We start from the raw sequence: 23,404 nt of genomic DNA on the forward strand, positions 1-23,404 counted from the left end.
AAAATAAATAAATACAACTTCACAGGAAGCTGTCTGTTTAGCATTTTATTTTCACATACAAAACTCAAACCCCCATAAGTTACAATTTATACATACAACAGAGAAGATGTGTAACATACTGCTGAGGCAGAATAAATATTTGACGTTGAAACAGCCTGATTTTAAAACACGTCCAGTTTATACAGTCTTTTTGTACACATCAGTAATCCATGAGTAAAATAAAAAACGCTCTGCTTTTCCTCCAAAGGGAAGAATAAAACAATCCAGGAGCAAAACAAACGGGTAATGATCTGTCAGGAAAAAATAATGTAGATTCTTGACCTCTGTGTTTAGAAAAGAAGCTCAGTGACTGCTTCTGCTTACAGTTTCATAACACACTCCGTCACTTCAGCCGAAGCACTCTTAGATCGCAGAGGGGAACAACTCCATTAGTGCATCTCCAAGCAAAGAAGCAGGAGGCAAGACAAAAAAAGCTGCAGCTACGGATTTGAGATCAAAACAAAACGAATGCAATTACCACTTTACCATTTTCAGATTATGTAAATAATTTGTGACCTGAAATGTAAGACTACTTAATTATTTTCCTGTAACTTTTAGGTTGTAATGTGACCCATCAGATAAAGCTCAAAGGATCCAAATCATCCTCCTTGCGGGACTGAAAATCCAAAACCCAGAGAGATAATTCAACTTTCTTCAAACAGGCTGCACAGATTGACTCAGTCTTAGTAATAAAAACACTATATCCAATTGTGAATTAGACAGTGACAATGATCTGAAGCAGAGAAAAAACAGCTTTCAAACAGTCAAGCTAGCATGGGCCAGCTAGCAGCATCAAGATCAACCAATGTTTTAAAAGTTCAACACTTACATCCTTCATCTGGTTTAAAGTTTTCTTAATGTGATCCACAGGTGCTGCCCTTCCTCCACCTGTTGTTGCACATGCTGGTCAGCTGGCTGAAAGAAAGCTACTTTGCATAAATCATGCTCAAGACACCATTTTTAAAACTACCACTGGGAAGCTGTGAAAGTCTTCCAGTGCCACTAATTAACCAGTTAAGTTTAGCTTGTTATACTTTATGAAGAGAAGAAATGCAAGATGGTGTCCCATTTGGCCCAAAGAACACTAGAAAACTAGTGTTCAAAACCATAAATAAATATTTAAGGTAATATTAATATAGTTAAAGTTACAAGATTTTGCCAGTGAAAATAGTTGCTGTTGCTAAACTGCTCAGATCTCAAAGAAAACTGGAATCTAATAGAAAAGTGCATCTGTAATAAATCATGTGAAACATTAAATGTGTGTATTAATACCGTGATAATATGGAAGTGTTTGTCCAGAGGATCTCATGCCTGGTTTAGAGTCGGGCCTGCTAACCAGAACCGCTTCGCTTTTCAGCGGACACAAAGCTTTTTAAACTCTTCTTGCTTAAATTTGAGAATGAAAGCGTGCGACATCATCCGCTGTGACTGTTGTGCGTGACAACAGCTGCTCAACAAGACTGGCAGCATAAAAAAAAAACCCACTAAGCCAATCTGATGACCTTTTAAATCCATGAGAAACTAAACTTTCGTGCTGCTCCATTAATATTCCATAAATATAGTTAAAAATAGCTGAACATAGATTTGTCCATGTGGTGTGCTTGGTTTTTAAATCTGTGGCACACAGTTGAATTAGTCAGTGAGAAATCAGATCAGGACTCATCATCCTGTCTCTGCGCGCCGATCACGTGAGGGTTGAACTGAGTGACGATGATGGTGATGTCATCACGGTACATGCGAGCCAGCTCCTCAGGCAGCGACAGCATCTTGGACAGCCGCTCGTGGTCCACCGTGCCAAACTCGTTGTTTCCCACCGCGTGCCGCATCAGGTGCGTCGTTGAGTTCTGGTCCTCGAATGCGGAGGACATGCGGGCCTTCCGCTCCTCGAGCAGACCCTGCATCTGTCCCAGAGTGACTTTGTAGCCTCCGACTTTAAGTGGCTGGCGCTGGTGAACCCCAGTTAAATACTCGCCGACGATGCGGATCACTTCCTGCCGGTGGAGCGTCTCCCAGAGGCCGTCTGAGCCGATTACCTGCAGACAGAGGAGGGCGATGCTCAGAAACATCTTGATCTTACGTAAAGAACAAACTTTAATCTCTCAACTTCCACTTATTCCTGCTCTATTCATATCTCGCTTACAGTCTAGGCTTTCTCCCATTTACTTGGATTCCCTGTCGTAGTTTTCCTTCCAGGCCAATCAGAGAATAGAAATTGTGAACGACCACATCAATTTTCTGCGCCGTTTTAGAATTGGAGTCTACCTGTAGTTTTATCAATGGCAGTGGAGGAAGTAAACAAAGCCGTTCAGTCTGTGCTGGCCACGCTTTCAAATATTGAATTAACATTAACATCCGCTCAGCACTTCTCTCTGTACTGTAGTACCGTCTTCAGCAGTATAATGCACCGTCAAACTGGCACATTACATGCATGACGAACTACCATTAGTGATTGGGTAAAATGTAAAACTTCAGAGTCCAGATTCTCTGTAGGAAGAGAGAACAAGGATCTGGTCTCTTTTTACTCGGCTAGTTCCATCTAAGAGTGAAAAACTACTTTTCACAAAAACAGTTTGAAATGTTCTTTACAAATCAGTTAAATTGAAAGAAAATCTGCAACACATAAAACATTAATGAACCCAGACTCTTAGAAAGAGCTTTCTAAAATTTACACTCAACCCTTTTATGTAAAGAGAGCAAAAAGATCACCCTTTCAATCTGGAAAAAAGATTTACAAACGTGTTTTGGAGGACAGACATGGCGTACTTAATGAAAATAATAGTAAAAACATCAGAATAAAGAGCCTATTCATCAAACCTGAGAACTAATGAGCTCTTAGACATGGGAGGTGAAGGAAGAAGCCGCCATTAGTCACTGCACTATCTACCATCTAAAAGACGAGCCAAAAGACCCCGGCGTGGTTTTCTTTCATTGTACTAAATGTCAAGGATCTCTCAGTCAGTGCCAACATTTCTGATTTATTCAGTAGTTTGACAAGATGGAGGGAAAAGTGAGATAATTGGATATTATTTTAAAGGGAAGACCAAGCAGAATATCGCTGCACATTGAAAACAAACAAGAACTTTTTGACAACTTGTGGCTATTAATTTATTCATTGTATAGAAGAAATTGGCGCAGTCTGCAGATTTTTCATTGAACCACAAATTATTAGAAATACATAAAAAAGACTAATAAATAATGAAATTACTTCAAATAAGAAAATAAACATTTAATTGTCTAAAATGCAATAACACAGCATTCCTTTGGTGAATGCTCGATCATTTGTAGCAAAGGATGCTGCTGCAGCAAAAAAATACTTCAAATATATGAGAGGATTTTTTTTTTTTCTTACAGAATTTAAGCCAGCTGAAGCTAAAGCTTTGGCATTTAAGGAGTTCTGGGTAGAATATATTCACAGATAAAGCAGGTCCTAATATTAAATGCAAAATGTTTATATTTTTGTACAGTTTTGGCTTAATTACTGCTCTGAGTGAGCTGTTCCTTCAGAAAATGACCTTCTTTAGAGTTTGTATATTTCAATTAATGATGACTCGATTACTAAAGTAGTTGACGAGTATTTCAATAATTGAATCATCACAATTAATTGTTTTAGCCCGATGTGTAAATAAATAAAATAATCATCATTGAGGAGAGGAATGTTACCTTCCTACATGGTAAGTTGTTCTTATTCAACTGAATTAAATAAGACTACTAAAACTTTAGCTATGGCAACAACTGAAATTCTCTCAGACATTTAAAGAACTCTTCATTCATGTGACAGAATGCATGAAAGAATACATGGATGAATGATTGAAGAACTAAATTAACTTACTACTGGATACATACATGAATAAATAAATAAATCCATGAAGGTACTAAGCTGTTGCATGAATAAATTAAATGAACAGCATTCCTCTCTTACCAGGAAGCGGTCCTTTGGCCGCAGCCTGTGGTACGTGATCTCCGGCTCGGCGGTCAGGTAGGGCGGCGTGTGGTAGTTGGGAGGGATGAACTTGGTGTGCTCATTCTCATGGAGCTGATCGGGTCCAGACTCCAGAACGCGCTTCTGCAGTTCGATGCTCCACTTGAACTTCACGTCCCCGAAGGCGCGGAACGGCATGAGCTGGCCCAGCAGCCGGTCCTGATGCAGAGGAAGACGGAGAGAGGCAGAAGTTCAGACTGACTTGTTTCTTAGTTTTTTAACCACGGGTGAATTGGTTAAAATCACTACCTGACGAATAACAGTCTTCCTCTCAGAGTGAGGATGCTCGCTTCGTATCCGAGCGACCTCGCTGTCGTTCTGGGCGTTGTGGTCGTTGGACAGTGTGTGAGCACTGAATGAACCATCCTCCTCCTGCACCCCCAACACGGCCCGGGCATCCCCGGCATTGGCTATATAGCTTTCAAGATAAAAATGGGGGAGGCAGGAGTTTAGATATTAGCTTCATAAAAACAACTGGAACTTTTTGTCACAATGTGCTGCTGGACATTTATTCTCCATACAGATCTGGTCCATCGATGTGCGCCACGCAGGCTGTAGCTCCAGAAAATGCCACTCTCAGAACCCAGTAATGCAGAAACGCACTTGCGTCTCCAACCTGTAAGAGAGAAATCACACACAGATGGTAAGCACCTTAGCAAGTTTATATCACATGACGTGACATCTGAACTCATTTCTGGTCTAGCAAAGTTTAAATCCGGATCATTCCTAACATTGGCGGCCTGGACTGACGCATGTCCTCAAGAGCTCTTACTGATGGAAACATTTCTCAGATTTGACAGTCCAGATAAATGACATGACCTGCAACTCGACTCTATAATAACTGCTCATGGACACCTTAAACAGCAGAACAGGAAATGGGTCAGCTCATGTTGTTGCTAGGAGGAATGCATCCAAGTTATTTACCTAAAAAAAGAAAGATTTGTATCAAAACCACAGACTGTTCTCACCTGAGCTTCCAGAGAAATGTCGTTGTCCAGCCTCTTGAAGGCATTCAGTAAGGCCTCTCGGGTGTCTGGAACATCGCCAGGGCTAAAGAATGAAAGATATATAAAGACAGATTGTCTGAAAAAGAGGAACCAAAAATCTCCAGATCAAACAATAACTGACCAATCTAGACAGATTGGTCAGTGATACTGAGGTCACAAAGAGTAAAATAAGAAACCAGAAAGTCCTGTTTGAAATATTTCATATGACAACAATCACTGATGAGAAAGACCAAATGATAAATTAACATGCATTGGACATTACAACCACACATTTAAATTTATTTTGAAGAAGAATACATGGGTTTCAATTCCTATTTTATAAGTTGGTGGGCATTTGTATTTACCCCCTCTGACTCAGTTCTTTTTTTGAGGGCATTTCCTGGCAAGCAGATCTGAAAACTCATTCAAGAAAATATGGCAAAACTGTACAACCTACCAAGAGATGGCAGTCACCTAAACTGCAATGAAAGTATTAATCAGAGAATCTGTCAAGAGACCCATGGTGACTCTGAAGGGGCTACTGAGATCCATCCAGCATTTTTTCCATTACTCGAGTTCAAAATTTAAAACTCACTTTATATTTCCTCTTTGCACACAGAGGGATATTTTTCTGATTTTTATCTGTTAATTTGGATGGTTATGGCTACCAGCTAATGAAGATCCCAATATTAAAAAGAAAAGAGGATTTTTAATGTTATATTATGGCTCATATAATATTACTGATGATTTGACATCGTCCATAAGGAGGGTAAACCCCAACAGGTCAAGTGCTTTCTGTTTGAAATTTCTGTTTCAATGGAAAATTTTAAACAGAAATTAAACAGAACTTGATTAATTAGTGAACTAAATTACATTTTTGATTATTTTTACTATAATGAGATGCAACTACATAGTTGAAAAGCTTCAACTTAATTGGGAAGATGTTTTGAGTGAAAACAACAAGATGTTTTAGGTCATGTGTTAAATTTTTGTCCAGATACTGTGATGAATTTCTCATACCGGCCCAAACCTCGTTAACGTCTGAAAATTGAAGCTCACAGATGCTCTTCCTTCAAACACCAAAATAAAAACTCTAGACATTAAAATCTGGATCAGACAAACACCAATAGGAATGGGGTGTAAGGTTGTTACCTTCAGTATAAATACAAATGCACTCCACACTTCTAAGATTTTTATTAGTCTAGCCAATATACTCCCAAATTAAATGAACAGATGTTTCTGCTTGCATTATAATCAAATGTGTAAATATAATTATTCTTGTGGACATGTCTTATTTAAAATACTGTTCTTACCAGGATGAAATAGTTTAACTTAATGTAGTATTACTATACTGTGTGTTTCTCACCTGGTTAGGTCAATTAGCTCCTGCCAGTAGGTTCTCAGGCTGTTGAAGTAGAGGCTCTGAGCCTCCCGGGTGAAGTAGTCATTGGGATGTTTGTGCCACTGCAGGATGGGACTGAACGCTCGGCCGGCCTCCACTGAAGCCTCCAACTCACACAGAGTGTCATGGGGGAGCAGTGAGACCGCTATGTAGTAAAACAGCCTCTCACTCAGCGCCTGCAGAGAAACATTATGAGATTATGATAACATACACTGCTGCCGATAAAAAAATTGTCTTGGAAAGTGTCTAGATGTTTTCTCTATGCCTAAAAATAGCCTAATGAAGTCTGATATTACTGTTTGACCAATGCCTCAAAAAACAAAGAAATGAATTAAAACCCCAAAGAGTGAACAGATCACCTGAGCGCAGGCGCAACCGGCGTGTCCATCAAACACGCCCAGGAGCATTCCTCGTGTCTGCAGGCAAGTCGCCGCGCTCCGCCGGTCCTCTATGGGAGCGTTGGCCGGAAGCTGGTTGCTTTCAAAACCCATCACAGATGACACATTTTTACCGTCGAACTCTGGCACCTGCAACCGGATGATGAAAACAAACAGGATGAGAATCTAAACAAACAAATGATGAATCAGGAACTCTGTGCATGATCCGCACCGACCTTGAAGCTGTACTCGTTGGCTTTCAGGATGGAGTTGACCTGTGGGGGCGTCAGGATGTAGTTGTGAAGCGCTGAGGACGTCTGGTAGGACCTTCCTGCCGGGTGTGCCTGCCATGTTTGGGACGGACCTCTAAGGGCAGGCAGGAAACCGAGGTGGGACTGGTGGTGTTGGCATGGTAACAGATTGGAGGCAAAGGCCTTGGTACGGGGCAAACCCCTGAGTAGTTGGGATGTAACAGGCATCGCTGACCGTGCAGCACCGGTAATCAAAGCACCACCGATGTGCACACACCTGAAGAAGAAGCACACTAAGAGCTCAGATGTACGGATGGTGAACAGAGCGTTCTCTGTTCACACCATTAAGCAAACACTATGCAAACAAGTAGACGTATTCTCATAAGGTTAAGTCATTCTGAATCTGAAATCCAAAAATCTCCAACACACTGAAGACCAAATTTTTATATCTAGAGATGAGGATTTACATGGCCAATGTCAACTTATAGTTTATTTTTTGGTCTGATCTGCAATGGAAAATAGCTAATTTGTTCACTACTAATTATATGGTGTCCAATCTTTGCTTCACATCAGCTGTTAAACCCAAACCATGCTGCAGACAGATCAAATCAGATTAATGGCTTGAAAAGGTTGTTGATTAACTACTTTTATTTTTCCTGGTCACTGGCACTCCTATGTGGAAAAAATGTAATAGGGATAATAATTACTGCTAATACAGCTCAAAATATTTCCTTAAAGCATGTGCACTTCCCTGTTCAAATCTATCTAGAGGAAAATCGTACATGTGATATGACAAATTTGATATACAGGAAAGGACAAAGAGATCTTATGTACGCAGTTAGAGGATGTTTTTGGTGAAACTTAACTGATTGATCTATTTATTTTCAATGAAAATACAGCTTAGTTATCTATTTCTGTCACCTATGGTGGATAATAAAGAGTGCTTTAGTCTTAAGTAGAGGGTAGGTATTAGACCACGTAAGTCTGCACTCATAGTTAGAGACAGATGGTTATCTTTACAAGAAAGCTTCACTCATTTTGGTTCTCCACCATGACTGTCTGCATTTTAAGCAAATGGAATATTTTAGAAAACAGTCAAATTTGTATTTTTCCTAAAGTAGCGAAAAGTGTAGTAAAGTCATTTTCCACAAGTAGCAGCGGGGCAACCTGTTGAACTCTATGCTTCATACAACTGGAGGAAACTTTGTCATCGCATTAAAAGGAAAAGCTATATAACAGAAATAGCAGTTTGGAACTGTAACCAATATAAGGAGGAAGTCTTATATTAAAAACTACAATATGTCTTTTGGTAATGAAATGTAAAATTTGCAATAGAGGAGCAGTATTAGTTTGAGTAGCAGCTCTGCAGACCTCTGCAAATATAGGTCAGAACTGGTGCACAGAGAGTTAAAAATAACTGAGTACTGGCATTTGTTCCTCTGATAGTTATGACTGCTGCTAGCCAGGAAACCGAGTCCTGACCGTGACTCTAAAATAACCTGCTCCAATTTACTGATTTTAATATATCTGCAGCTTCTGAAGCCACCCTCGTCTCCCCACGACTGGTTATTTCTATTTAAACCTGGAGCATTTTAGTCGTTTCTGCTACATCAGTCTTTCACAGGGTGACCCTGATGTGAACAAATATACCTATTAACCATCCAGAAATAATAATTTTTAAAAAACTGTGACCCAAACAGACCAGAAGACTCGTCTCATCTCCGAGCTTTAAAAGTTGTTAACATAATTAGCTTCTCTAAGCTAATTACAAACCAGGTACAGGACGCAGTTAGCCAACATGATATAAGCAACAGCAGTAGCATACGGAGACATGGAGTGAATTAAAAATGTTTAAATAGACTTACAGTTTAAAACTCAAGTCAGTCGTGAAGGTAAAGCATCCAGATTCAGACTAGTGTAGCTAGCTCTGGGTTACACCCACAAGCCGTCGATAGAAATGGCTAGTTAAACATTCCAGGTACACCAAAGAATACTTTATAAAAGTCCGTTTGTGGAGAAGGGGACAAAACAGAACAAAATGTGCTCTTACCCTATCCGACAGATGTGAAGTAGGTATTTAAGTTCATGACTCGAACCCAACCCCTTCGGTTTGTGTTACTCCAAAGCGCCACACCTCATGCTGAAACCTGATTGGTTGAGCCTTAACCTACGCAGTGACGTCAACTCTCCCGTGCACGCAACGTGTCAAAAACAATAGAAAGCTGAATATTCCAGTCCAAGAAGTGATACTGACATGTTAAATGGATGTATTACAGACAGTGACATACCTCAAGTTTGTAAGTTGGATGATAATGGCTTATAGCTTACGAAAAACCTAAATTTAATATTACCAACAAAAAAACAACAACTTTTTTTTAAGAGAAATTTCAGTATTTGTTTTCATTGAAGTGACTAACTTTGAATTCTGGAACCAAATCAAATAGTGTAAATTTGTAATGGAAATTAACCCAGAATTATCTGAGTTGCTACATTTAGTAAAATGTGTCACACTTCTCCCTTTCAAAAACACTTAATTAAAATATGTCTTACAAAATGTTTGTAAGATAAATTAATTTTGACATACTCAGCAAAGCGATAGTAAAATGTTTTTAATAGGTTTGTTTGACAAAGGTACAAGTAATACAAATGTATGAATAAATCACCATGCAAACAAACAGTAGAAATTTTAAATTATTGCAAATATCTTTAAGATAAGATTAGGAAATAGTTTAATAGAAGTTATTTTGTTATTTATTTCTATATTTTAATGCTACAAAATAAAATAAAAAGAAAGGAGAGAAAAAAAAGCTATAAAAAAAACAGAAGATGCTACATATTTGGCTTTCACAGTGACAACATTTTATTATGTCCTATAAGTGGCTATTGAGGTTAAATAAAAATAATTATATTTAAATGTTCATATCTTTGTTATGTAACAAAGAAAAGAAAAATGACAACAAGAAAGAAAGAAGTAAATAAGGAAAGAAAGAGACAAAGAGGAAGAAAGAAAGAACTTTACCATAAAAACAAAACTCCAGTCAGATTTTATATAAAACAATTTAATCAATATAAAAGCATACAAATATTTCCAAAAAGACAACATTTGCATTAAATTCAGCAGTGAACAAATTATTTTAACGAGAACAGAACAAGTGAGCAGTAAACATGTTTGCCACCGAAAACAGACCCTGAGGTCTATATCAGAAACCTTTGATCCACCAGCGTTTTGTTGGCAAGGTTCCTTCTCCCAAGAGTGTTGCAGATGAAGCGGAATATCTGCAATAAATACATTTTTGGTTTAACGTACATTTTTACTTTGGTGAAGGTAACACACTACAAATACATTAACACCAACCATTTGCTGTAGGTATGTGAGAACAGCTGCTAGCACAAAGTTCTGAGATCCAAGGTCAACAACACAGAAGAATAAAATGTCAAAGATCAGCAGCGTGGCCTCATTTCCATAAAAGAGGACATTACTGAAGGAGTGGGCTTCATCTGTAGAGAGGAGAGCAGTGGTATATTATAAACGCACACATCCAAAGATCTGTAAACAACAAAACAAGGAGAGTTTTTTACCACTGTAAAAGTAGCTTTTATCAGCCGGTTCCATAAACTCCATCCCTATGACTCGCTCCAACATCAGCTTTTCCTTCACCATGTAGTCCATGTCAGGATTGCCCTAAGTCAACAATCCAGCATGAGAAAACAAAGTTTTGCATCAAATAAACTTGCAGTATCTACAAAACAAACAACGGAATCAGATTAGATGTGATCCAAGGTTACATTCTCACAGACTGAGCTAATTTCTGGATGTTTGTACTAACATGGTCAATAACGGATCCCAGGAAGTGGTTCATGGTGTTGTACGCTCTGAACTGTAGATCTGACAGATTGGCTGTAGATGCATCCATCAACCGTGACGGCCTGTTCCTCTGGAGTGAAAGAGGAACAGTTCAAAGATTTTTTGTTTTTATTTTATATCAAAGAATAAGGGTGATAGAGGTGATCACATACTCTGCTAAGAGAATCTTGTATTCTTTCATACTGCTGCCTCAGACGGTTGGTGACCGACACCTGAAAGGTCTGAATGTCAGAGTTGGGAACCAAACCTCGCTGACCACACAGTGACTCCTACAGGCACAAGAAGAGAAATACAGCAGCAGCCATAAGTGTTGAACACTCTGAAGTTTTTGGTTTTTTTTCATATTTTGTGATATGATAATCACACAAAATTTCTATTTAGAATTAGGGATTAATGTGGAAGACCATCACAAAGTAGTAAGTCTGGGTCTTCATGTTCACCAATGTTCTGTAAATGATAAGAGGCCTTCACAGTACAGATGCATTTACACATTTATAATATATTTACTAACTTCAGATTTCATTAAGACATGTAAACGTAGAAGAGGTTGAATACAAATGTAAATCCACATTTTTCAGATTTGCATTTGCTAATAAAATAGCTGAAAACCAAATGTTTCCTTTTTTCATCTACTTCACATTGACACATTACTTAATTTTGTAGTGCTTGAGCAACAAAACTTAAAAAGGTTAGAGGCGTAATAATACTTTCACAAGTCTTTATTATATTGTTTGATTCTATGAAACCATATTATCCTTAATATCTTAAACAGTCTGAAGTGCATAATGATGTCCGATAACAGTTTCAAGGATTCCAAGAAGACCTGGTTTCTTGGAAGCAACTTCATTTGAAATGTGGGACTTCTGCAAAGTAGGGCTGAAACGATTCCTTGAATGATTCGAGTACCTCGATTATTAAAATTCCTTGAGGAAAATTTACCTGCCTCAAAGCTTCGTTGATTTATGTTTTATTATTTAGAGCACCGTGTCCCGGCCGGAACATTATTTGCGATAGGCGTAGCTCTGACTTTTGTATGCAAATGTTAACGGCATAACGTCCAATTTTCAAGTTTGACCCGTGGGGATTTTATTGATTGATGATAATGCCCGGGTTTTCATCGTTTTTGGGGGGGACCAATAAGCATCCTTAAAATGACTGGTGCGATGCCCGGAGTACGGCAGCCTTTCTCCTCCGGGAGCTGCTGGTTCAAAGCGAACGGCGGGAAGAGCGCTGCGGGAGTATTTATACAGGTGAGCAGATAGACTGAGCACGGGGGGCTCAGTCTATCTAAGTATCAGCTATAAGTAGCTGATACTTATAGTGTAAGTGTAGCTCTATGGACGAACCGCACAATAAATTTCATATCATCCCGGTCTGAACAAACGGGTGGCGGAAATCACATTCGTCTGTCCCCTGGTCTATTTCCTCCTCTCCACCCACATCTTACGTTCGTTTGCTCACCTTCCCTTCCTGCCCCCACCACCTCAACCCCCCCCGCTCCAGGCGACATTTCCCGTATTCTCAAACCCAAAGCTTGACAGGTATGGGGCAAGGTGAGAGTTCATCTATTAAACTGACTGAAGATGACTACATAAACCAAAAGCTGGAGCATAGACATTTTTTATAAGCGTATTTGTGAGTCTGCCTCTTTATTTTAAATTGAATAGAATTTCAGATCTTTGTATTACTTTTCTTCAGGTTAACTTAGAAAGTGAGCTATTATTGTTACAGGTTAGTTTTCTAAACTCCATAAAGGTAACTGTTAGGGATGCTCAAAAATGAAAAACTGGACTGATATTGATATCCGATAGTAACACTGGTGTTATGCTAAATTTATCTGTTTTATTTTATAATTTTTTTTTATCCGACTACTCGATTAATTGTAAGAATAATCGATAGATTACTCGATTACTAAAATATTCATTTACAACAGCCCTACTGCAAAGCACTGCAAATAAAAATGAAAGATGACAAGGTTCACTGTTGTTGTACATACACGCTCTCTCTTCAGGTTATTGCTCATTTCCTCCATGTTTGTGTCTGCGTGTCCATGCACTGAGCGTCCATGGATGTAGTAACCAAAACAACGATTGAAGAACAGCAGCACAGAGACCTACGCGGAATAACAGATGAAGCCCTTTTATTATTACTATTAATATTATTAAATTATTACTGACTGTGAAAAAAAAACCAGGAGCTACTACTTACATTACTGACAGAGCAGAGATCCACAAACTGGCGAATTTTGTCCTCCACAAAGTGTTCGTAAAATACAGTGAAGAATATCACCTACAGGCACATGCAACTGTCGGTTATTACAGCTAAAACACAAAACCTCAATAATTAATAATGAAATGGTGGCCATTTACCTGCAGCAGGGCAATACAGAGCCAAAGTGTGGCGGTAAGGCCGTAGCGCAGAATCAGGCTGTAAGGAGGGGTGTACGCCTCTGGGGAGCGCTGTAACGTTGACCAAGGGTCTCTCAAAGCTAGGTTGGAGAAATTCAGCACCTTAACACAAGATGGCGAAATAGCGATAAGGAAAACAGACATGTACCGTCAGAATCCTTCAAACAGAACATGTAGGGTGAGATGTACTTCGAGAAAGAAGAGCACAGCCATGGTCTGAAAAGTTGGGCTGATCTTGCGAATGGTCTGGAGCTTGTTCCACTCGTTTGCCACAAAGTAGGTCCTCCAGATGCTGACTGGGGAGGGGCCACGTTTACTGTCCCCATGAGCTAAAACAACAGGACAAAAGCTCAACAGAAGAAAAATACTGAATAACTAGCTTAAAGAGTGAGAACAGAATAACTGTGTTGGTACCTTGCACTGTCCTGTTCCCTTTGCTTCGTGGTCTCTCCCAGTCTATAAGAAATATATCGACTGACACCTGCATATACAGCTTGTGTAGAAACTGGACAGCCTGGATGCAAATGCACAAAACATGACACTTTTATATACTATTATGTACACAATATGATTTGTTTAAAAGACCTATTCCTCTTTTAAGCTTAGGATTTAGATATGAATCCGATGACACTGGATGGCTGAATGGAAATACAAATAACCTGGAAACTACTAAAAATTGTATTACAGATTACAGAGTGATCTGACCTTGAGAGCAAAGGCACAACCAATGTACATCACAAACTGCTCCTCTTGAGAGGGGAGTGGAAGCAGCACAGATACAAACTGTTGAGCCTGTAGACACACAGAGGCAGTTTGTCTGATAAGAGCTGCAAAAACAACCAGAGTTGAATCTGTTTTACAAACAAAGCTAGTCATGAAAGAACACAGAGTAAAAAATAACTTGCCTTTAGTGTCTAAAGAATGCAGAAATGGAAAGCAAGAAGGATAAAAGATCATGCAAAGAGTGGAAGTTCAATTTGTGGAAATTATTGTCAAAAACAGGCTGGTGAAACTAATGACAGAGACGAACGCAACAGTACAAATGGGAATGAAACTGAGTGAATAACAAAAAATATTAATATTTCTTATGACCCACCTTATAAAATATGAGCCAGTAAAGGCCAGTTCCCACCGTGACAATAAAGAAAACATTGGCCAGGTCACCGGAGTAAAACAACAGAAACTTCAGCATCGTCTGGAGAACACAGAGACCAGAAACACATGAACGCCCGGCGGTCATTTTTTACAGCGCTTCAACAGACGGCGATGTACCTCCAGATCAATGATGGGGGAAGCAATCCTCCTCTTCCAGCTGACTGTCTTCAGGAGCGAGTAGAGTACGGCCAACCCGCCCAAGATGCCAAGAGCAGTCTGTGTGACCCAAGGGTGACTATTTTTCAGTTACATACACAGATTTGTTGCCATGGTTTCAGCCCAACTTGTACTCACATCTGTCTTTGTATGAGCCTCTGTCTGATCCATCTCATAATCCATAGCAAAGGTTATCTACAAACACACACATTAGAGCATTAATTCACAAACCTTCCAGCTTGTGACCCACAAAGTAAAAATGTAACAGGGTCATGACCCCAACTCTCGGCTGAGCATACAAGTATTTTTACAGTCAGTTAAAATGTGGTGCCGTGACAACAAAGTCGGCATCAAAAGACGACATTTTGGCCAACATATTATTTTATTGTTTGTAGAATTTCTATAATGTTTATGCTTTCTCATCATAATTTTTGGTTTTAGGTTAATTTCTGAAAAAGACAAGACCCCAGACTTAAATATCTGTGACCCCAAAAACTACAAACTTTAGCCTAATGTAGACAGAGTTCAGGTACAATGCTTGAAGTTAATCCATTAATTGTGAGGATCAAACCAAGTTAAAGGAATTTTTGAACCAAAGTCCTTTTCCTTGTGGTAAATGGTGAAACATTGAAAAATGTGTCTTACAGTGGCCTAAAAGTAAAGAAACAAAACCTGTGTTTTAAGACATTAAGACATGTCAAGTTTTTGAATATGTACAGTATCTGTCTTCTGTACACTGCAGATATGGTGAGAGGACATATCAGTGTCTCGTGTGGTGGAAAATGTTCATTATAGGTTGAATATATCACTTTTATTAATCTGACGGTCATGTTTTTATTTGAATGCTTATGAACTTTTCCCAAATAAAACTGTTTATGCTACACATCCAAGGTGAGATGTTGTTTTGCAGGAGGCAGACTGTCTCTCCAGTGTTTGGAATTCCTTGTCCTTGGTATAAAAAACCATGGTGACTGTCAGAGCTTTCACTCTGACCTGTTTATGAGTGTCTGGCCTTGCAGACTCATATCAAGTGCACAGTATTAACAACCCTGACTGAAAGATTTTAATCTAACAGTGCTGGGTAATGAATTTTTTCCACAACTGTTTGATTTTTATTCAAAAACTGTCTTGGTTATTAATTAGAAAATATGCTAGATTGCCCAGCAGTTGAAGCCACTCTGACATTTAGCATTTGAAAGCGAGTGAATCTTTATCAAAGCAGACCGAGGCTGATTACGTTGCTCATTACTGTGACATCTGAGTGAAGCGTGGCTCTGGTAAATGTGTGTGGTATTTAAATTTGTTGCTATTGCCATCAAGCTTTGTACATGTTCAAAAGAACTGTTGCAGCCCATCTTAGCTGTAGGAGCTAGGTATGCTGCAGCATTCAGTGGCATAGTGATACAAGTACAGCTAAAAAATTTAATATTGTGATAAATTACTGCAGCATTCTAGAGGAATTCAGCCTGAGGCGTAAAAAAGGTGTAATGGAAACCCAGTGGCTTTGATAGAGGTTATCTGGATTTTTTTTGTACAGTAAAAAGTAAGAATGTGCAACATAGCAATGTACTCACAGGCACAGTTTGAGTACTGATGTCCGTGATGAGAACATCTGTGTAAGTCAAAGTCATCAGAGGGGGAAAAATGAGCCCCTCCTGATTTCGAGGAACAAGTTGAAACCTACCAGAGGTTTGAAACATGTCAGTACATTGTACATTTCTCCATTTTTATTTCCATTTTAACCATGACAACATTAAATATTACCTTATTTTGACACTGGTGGCAACGCGAATGACTTTAGGGGAGGATGTTATGCTCTTCTCTCTTCCACTCAAAGTGTCCACAAGAAACATTCGGCGAGTCAGATACCAGTTTCTCATACTATCTGTATAAAAAAATAGAAACATATATTGAAAGTATCCAAACATTCATTTAGAAGGAAATTGTATGCTTTAATTAATACAATCTCACCCTGATTGATGAATCCTCCATTGTACTGTTGGTTTTCGACCAGCGTTGGCAGGGGGAGAAGTTTCCTGTTCTCTTCTCCTCCCAGGTCCATGTAAACGTCGTAGAACAACGGTTCGGGATGGGAATCCAGCAGATCCGCCACTGAAAGGTCACACTGAACGTACACCAGAACACATTCAAAAACTGCTTAGAACCTAACTTCTCACAGAATATAGGTTTGTTGTCATTCTGTAAAGTAAATTAAATTGAAGGCACTCACACTTTCTTGGTAAGCGGTTCCAAAGCTGAAGGCTGCTGCCTGTTTGGCGGCTAATCCTGGACAAAGCTACAAAAGAGGGAAGGAAGAATTGTTGGAGGTTTATGAAGTCTTCACAAGCTGTTCAAATTACATATGGTGAGTACCAATGCTCCTTGAACCTTTGCACATTTTGTCAAAACTTCAACTTATTTTATACAATTTATGACCGACTGAGACAAAGTAGTCCGTGGAACACGGTCTTTGAGAACTGAACATGTAGTGAGCGTTTGTTTCCAGAAACATTTCACTCTAAAACCCATAAATAAAATTCACTGTAACCAGCTGACTTTAGGAGAACAGCTGTTCAGCGAAGACCTCAGATGTTTGTTAGAAAACATTAGCGAACAAACAGCATTGTGAAAAGTAAGGGAGAGTCTGTTGACAGGACAGTGGTTCGTTGTGCGCTATGCAAATCTGACCTTTGATGAAGAGTGACAAGATGAAAGCTGATATTGAAAGAGAGCAAGAATTCCTGTTTGCACTTTGCTAATAGCGATAATGTTGTCAGATTCTCTCATTCCAGTCTGGTTGAGCTTAAATGATTTTTCCAAAAATAACAGGCAGATATGCAAACGTCATGGGAACACACCTGAAAGACTTGTAGAGGTAATTTCAGGTATGAAATGAACATACGCATACAGCACATTTAAATTTGTATTTGAATAAACATTTTCATGAGGGATTCATCTATGTAAAAGTAATTTGTCTTGGCACTTTTACAAGAAAAAGGTACCATTGAAAAAACATCCTATGGTCTGGACACACACATCTGATCTGATTATTTTCTCGGCAGTGCAGAAGTCTGAATTAAAAGAGATGATCTAAGCCACAAATCTTATTTGCTTGCAGCTTAAGTGTCTTGATCACAGACAACTTAAAATGTTACCTGCAGGTTGCTTCCTCCGACCTTCTCCCACCTCAGGAACTCCCCCCTGACATTATAGACAGCAGCAAGCAGCTGAATGTTGGTGTTCTGACAAAAATAACAACATTTATATTTAAAGTTTTATTTAAATATCTGTAATGAACAAAACGCACTATTGATGTATATTTTTTTATTCGCTTATTGTTTAATGTCAACATGTTTTACCTGATTTCTTCCTCTGAAGCTGAAGACCGTGGGAACAGGATCTGTTTGAAGCACGCGACTAGCCAGCCCGGGTTCGTCTCCATAGAAAAGCCACGGGAGATTAACTCTCCTAGAGAAGAAACAATCAAAGCTGCTGGTGTCTGCTCTGGGCTCAGACTGGAAAAATCTGTTTGAAATTTATGAAAATGCTAAAACTGAAAGAAAAAAAAAAAAAATCAAACAGGATTACCAATAAGCAATTTCTTGAACTGAGCTCAGAGCAGCTTTTGATCTGTAAACGGTGTTAAAAAGACCACAAGCATCAGTAGAGGAACCAGTGATGGAGTGCATGCTCAACACACACATGTTGCCAAGAGCCTGGCATGCTGTCAGGTTGGAGTAGTCCTGCAAGGAGAACATCAGATGTTTATGCAGAGGATCTAATCCTTCCTCTCAACAATCATTGTTTGAATCTTTGTTAAAAAATATAAGTGTGTTTTCATTACAAGGCACGCAGCTGAGGAGGAGTAGAGATTTTCCACAAACCAGGCCGACTGAAGGCTGAATTTCTAATACAGAAGGTAAAAATGAATCAGAGTGGATAACAATCTGCTAAAAGTAACAACAACTGAGAAACCAAGAGCCGAGGATTCCTACCAACTGAGCATAGTTGACACTGGGATTCACATTAGTGGAAAGGACTCCTGGACGGAAACACAATCCTCCTTCCTGGAAAAAAACAAAGCAAACTAGTGACACATTCCTTTCTGACTGCTGAACATGAGCCAAGTTGTTGGAATATGTTAAGAGAGAGACATGATTGAACTCACTTGAAAATTAGGAGCCGCACACACACAGGAGGTGTTAGTGAAGGTAGACATACATCTCTCACACCTGAAAGACAATTTGAAAATGTATAGATAATTTAGCCATGAGGTACGCAAATCCCACGGTTAAATGATTAAGATACAGAGCCTTAAAAGCACATTTTGATTTTTTGTCATGTTGCATCATATTCCTTTTCCACCTCATTACTTTGTGCTCAGTGTAACTATTTGAAGTCAAACATACTCAAAAGTTTTCACAAGACATTTTAAGAAAAAACTGGAGCTCTTTAGAGACAGCATGTTGCCAGCAGGGGGGGGCATTTATTCAGCAGGACAAAAGATGCAGTGAGATTCACTGCATTAAGGTGCTCCAGACTAGATAAATCACAATTCACATGCGGGTCATTTACCTGTCTCCGTTGGTGTTTGATACAGACAAAGCAGGGCTTTTGTTGCTGCACGCTTCACATCTGGCATTTTTCAGAGGATTTCCATTGATATCCCTTTCCACTAGAAAAACAAACAAAAAAGCCATGAACTCCTGTCCTTACATAAAAACATATAACATTCAACTCCCTTTTAATTCCTATTACTACTGCAAATCAAACCAAAAAGTAAATAACTCACCCAGGATATAGCCTGATAGGCACTGACATTTTCCCTCATTACTGAGGCTGTTTGGACAGCGAATGCACCCGAAGCCATCTTGTGTTACTGCCTGTACGCAAACACAGTAAGTCACCAAAAAGTCAGTCTTCTATTGAGAATAGATGATAAATCTGTATTGGACACAGCTGCAGGACTTTCATATTACTGAAACAAGAAGATATTGAAGAAAAATTGAACATACGGGACTGTCTGTAGGACACTGCTCACAAGAAATGGATATTTTATCATTGAAGACATTTAAGGTTCTGTAGCCAGTCTGGCAAATGCAGCTCAGACCTGCAAAACAAAGGAAAATCAGATGAGTAGTAGTGAGTAGAGCTGAACAATATGTTACGACTAAGTGTTAATGGCAATATCAGTGTGTGCAATATTCTCATTGCAAAGAACTGATTGGTGTGCAATAATTGTTGGCTAACTCCAAATGTTTAGATGTTCACAGCGGACACAAATGACACTGCTAAAAATGCCAAAGGAGTGTCAAGTTAAATCAGCAAATCCTACACTTTTGAATGTGTTCACCATCTCCACCCAACTGGCACGCACCTCGCAAAGAATCCAGCACACCCATCCCTTTCACTGCTCAAACTCAGCAGCCAAATCTATAAGGTAGCCTGGCACACCTGTGCTCACACAATGATCTCTCTTCAGACAAAGAACGTCAACTGAAAGCTTCCTCAGACAGCACTGGCAGGAAATGGACATTATTCAAAGTTTACATAATTCAGATTGAATCCAGAAGACCAAATCAGATTTATTGTTTGATGCAATGTTTTCCATGTGTTTGGAAACAGATTAATTGCACTGTTTGGCATATAGTTTATTTATTCATTCACTGTTAACTTACAAGTAAATTATTAAATCACAACTTGAGAAATTGAAGTTAAAATGAACTCATTGTTATCTGTAACTACTATCTCTTCTGTTTGTAGGTTTCCAACTTAGTCATGTGACAACTCATGTTGCTTTCATATGTTGCTGATGAGATTCATCAAAAGAAAAGAAAAAGATGAACAAAAGATGTCATTGAGATAAGTTGTCCCTGTGTCTCTTTGGAGCAAGAAAGCCTTCTTCAAGTCTGGGCAAAAGCTAAGGTGGAGACTTGACCGAGAGTGATGAAAGTACAGATGAGAAAGAAAAGAATGAGGAAAATGGGAATATATGGCAAATGATCGCAATATTTAGTAAAATCAAAAACTATACGTTTAACATTAATAAAAAGAAGTAGGATCAGTGCAGAATAATTAACAAGATAGTAGGAGTACAGCACAACTTAAACATCTGTTAAAAATGTATTCATTGTTATATTTTGAAATGCATATTGCAGAGTTAGGGAAAAAAACATGAATCCAGTTCAGCTCTAGCAATGGCAGCCATTATGAAAAATGGCAAAATGATGAGTCACTTTTCCTCTGCTTTATTATCTCTTGCACCAGAGACCATCTGCTGACAGTTCCTCCTTTTCCCATAAGCCTCCTTCACAGTTACCTCCTCTTAGCACTCTTCTCATCTCCACCCTGTTTCAACACTTGATGTCTCAACAGCAGATTATTATACAACACCCTGTTACATTAGAGATCATACACTCACACCATTTTTATATCGTTTTCAAAGTATAATCATAAATCACAACTCATTTAACTGCAACTTCTCAATAATTAGCACCTCTGATTGAATAACTAAGGAATCATTTTTCCCTTTAATTAAAAAAAACCTATGATCGTCATGATCATATGTTTTATTTAATGCAGGCACACTTCTGGAAAAGAAAACAAGATTAATTTATTATTTTCAATCAAAAATCATACATGCTTTTTGCTCGGAGCTTTCAAGCCTATTCTTTTATTCAGTGCTGTACTTTTATGCATGAAAGTGAGGAATGATTTAACTTGTTTTGGCAGTATAACAACCTTTAACGCTTTTATTCCAGCATTTGTAGAAAAAAAAGAGCATACCAGTGAAAAACTGATATGCTCAAATACCAAATACTCTCCTGTGTCCCTCCAGAACACACTGGAGAGACTACACCCTTATGGCTTGAAACTGCTTTAAGACAGTTAACATTATCACTTTTTCTCTTATTGGCAGCCCTAGGAAAGAAGATGGAGTCAATCTTTAGATGCCAGAAACCAAAGTCTAATTTATTTTTGACCACATATAAAGTTGTACAGCGCTGGATGCTTTCACATAATGCTAAAGGGAAGAACAAAGTAATCAGAGTACAATAGGTATTTTTCTTCTTGGGCATGTATGCTCCAAACAATAGGCTGGACTTAAACACACTGCAGCCTAACTGGTAATATGTTAATACTGTGAGCAGGCCAGCCTCTGGACATGTGACTTTGTTGGGATGTGATACAAACGTGTGTTTGTGTTGATTCAGGTGTGAAGCTAAATGGAACAGACCTACTGATAGGAGAAGACCTTGAAAGTGCTCTGCTTCTCAGCTCCAAGAACATTGTGTTAACATAAACAGAGCTCATAGAGTTCCAAGATGACAAAGAGACAACAACTGTGTGAATACAAAAGAAATGGTTTGAAACCCCTTAAAACTTACAAAATGTTAAATAAACCAAACTGTGTGTGTAAGTTCACACACGGCTAATAACTAGTGAATGACTAATATAAGTTTGGTGATCAAAAATAAGTCAGTTCTAACAAGACAACCCAGAAGGAGAAGGAAAAAGTTACAGGAGGGGGGAGTTTATCTTGAAATCCTTCCTTTTCTGATGCACTTTATGTACTTTTATCACATTTTTCTGTTTTATTTTCTACTTCTGTAATTTTTACTTTTCATAGCTTTTTCAGATTCTTTATTAAACTACATTCACTGTGTAATTTCTAGCAATTTCAATTTAACATCATAATATTCCAACACCAAAACAGTGGAATTACTTTGTTGCACTGATTAATTTAACTTTTAACTCTTTATAAATATTGTTTTTATTTTAACATACAGTAAGTCTTCCAATGTTTCTGAAAATCTACAGCTCCGGTTTTTCATTTATTCTGGTTCTGCTATTTAGTAAGACTGCTCTGTATATTTCCAACAGATTCAATTAGATGACTCATTCATTCACAGTTCATTTTCGGAGCAAATGAAATGTGTTCATTTTTGAAATATTTTTTGTAAAGACACACCAAAACGTCCCAATCAAGACCTTCCTCTTATATCATGCAAACAAACAAAAATAAAATGAACAATAACTAATCATCATCAAGATGCTTGAAACCTAAAATCTTTCAACCTTTAGTAAATATGGATGGACAAAGAAGATTAAAATTAAAAGTATATCCAAAACTTAATTTTTTTTTTTTTAAAACCTATTAATTTTATTCCAACTACATAGCAATACAAACCTTTTCACACTAACACAGGCAGATATTGCTGAGTCTGCTGTTTAAAAGATTTACCCTTAATAGTGTCAAAAACATTTATTCCATGTTTTACTTTTTTCCCCTCAAAACATGAAACAACAGGAAGCTAACAGCGTTTAGCTTCACATAATTGGCTCTCTGATTATTAGATGACACACGCCAACATACATTTCAAATTACTCTACATTCAAGTATAAATAGTAAAATATTTCTTATTATAGGTTGGTATCGCAGCCCGAAATCAGCTTAAGATGAGTATTATGATGATAAAAACCGACCTGTAGAGCTCTGGCGCTGATTTGAACCACATCTGGAGCAAGACACACTTGATATGTCGAAGAATTCGTCTACGCCGCAATCTGAAGGAGCTTTAAACGGAATGATAAACTGCTGGCAGTCAATTAGATTTATATATAACAAAAGTGAAAAATATGGGAGAACTCTGTGTCTGCTAATAAACAGTAGCGTCCCCGTCGCCATGGTAAACAACAGTCCTCCTCTTTTTTTTTTTTTACCCACAATCCTTCACTCAGGCTGGTGATGGGATTTTAGAGTCTTTTTAGAGATCCGAATCATT

At 38.4% G+C, this 23,404-nt stretch overlaps 2 protein-coding genes across 3 annotated transcripts; both read right to left on the reverse strand.

Annotated features, from left to right (window-relative positions):
* Positions 1-30: 30 nt before the first annotated feature.
* On the reverse strand, positions 31-9,184 carry pdp1 (pyruvate dehydrogenase phosphatase catalytic subunit 1). Of its 2 annotated transcripts, none has more exons than XM_028013016.1 (9): positions 9,085-9,184; positions 7,020-7,311; positions 6,766-6,933; positions 6,371-6,582; positions 4,987-5,068; positions 4,540-4,634; positions 4,268-4,436; positions 3,959-4,177; positions 31-2,072 (listed from the first exon to the last, which is right to left on the reverse strand). In XM_028013016.1, the coding sequence occupies exons 2-9, from the start codon at positions 7,260-7,262 to the stop codon at positions 1,692-1,694; spliced, it is 1,569 nt and encodes a 522-aa protein (XP_027868817.1). In that variant the 5' UTR covers positions 7,263-7,311; positions 9,085-9,184; the 3' UTR covers positions 31-1,691. The 2 variants fall into 2 exon arrangements, with proteins under 2 accessions (XP_027868817.1, XP_027868816.1); XM_028013015.1 differs by having other exon boundaries at positions 8,900-9,167.
* Positions 9,185-10,072: 888 nt separating this feature from the next.
* On the reverse strand, positions 10,073-23,334 carry tmem67 (transmembrane protein 67). Its single transcript, XM_028012301.1, has 28 exons — positions 23,106-23,334; positions 19,634-19,728; positions 19,411-19,501; positions 19,194-19,293; positions 18,787-18,850; positions 18,614-18,685; positions 18,463-18,525; positions 18,207-18,361; positions 17,978-18,086; positions 17,774-17,860; positions 16,849-16,914; positions 16,590-16,743; positions 16,383-16,503; positions 16,193-16,298; positions 14,757-14,813; positions 14,580-14,678; positions 14,404-14,502; positions 14,013-14,099; positions 13,722-13,821; positions 13,497-13,636; positions 13,269-13,409; positions 13,108-13,188; positions 12,896-13,012; positions 11,052-11,168; positions 10,862-10,969; positions 10,614-10,716; positions 10,390-10,532; positions 10,073-10,310 (listed from the first exon to the last, which is right to left on the reverse strand). Exons 1-28 carry the CDS (start codon positions 23,305-23,307, stop codon positions 10,230-10,232), a joined length of 2,958 nt encoding a protein of 985 aa, XP_027868102.1. The 5' UTR covers positions 23,308-23,334; the 3' UTR covers positions 10,073-10,229.
* Positions 23,335-23,404: the final 70 nt, after the last annotated feature.

This window comes from Xiphophorus couchianus, chromosome 3 (assembly GCF_001444195.1).
Source record: "Xiphophorus couchianus chromosome 3, X_couchianus-1.0, whole genome shotgun sequence".
Taxonomy (NCBI): Eukaryota; Metazoa; Chordata; class Actinopteri; order Cyprinodontiformes; family Poeciliidae; genus Xiphophorus; species Xiphophorus couchianus.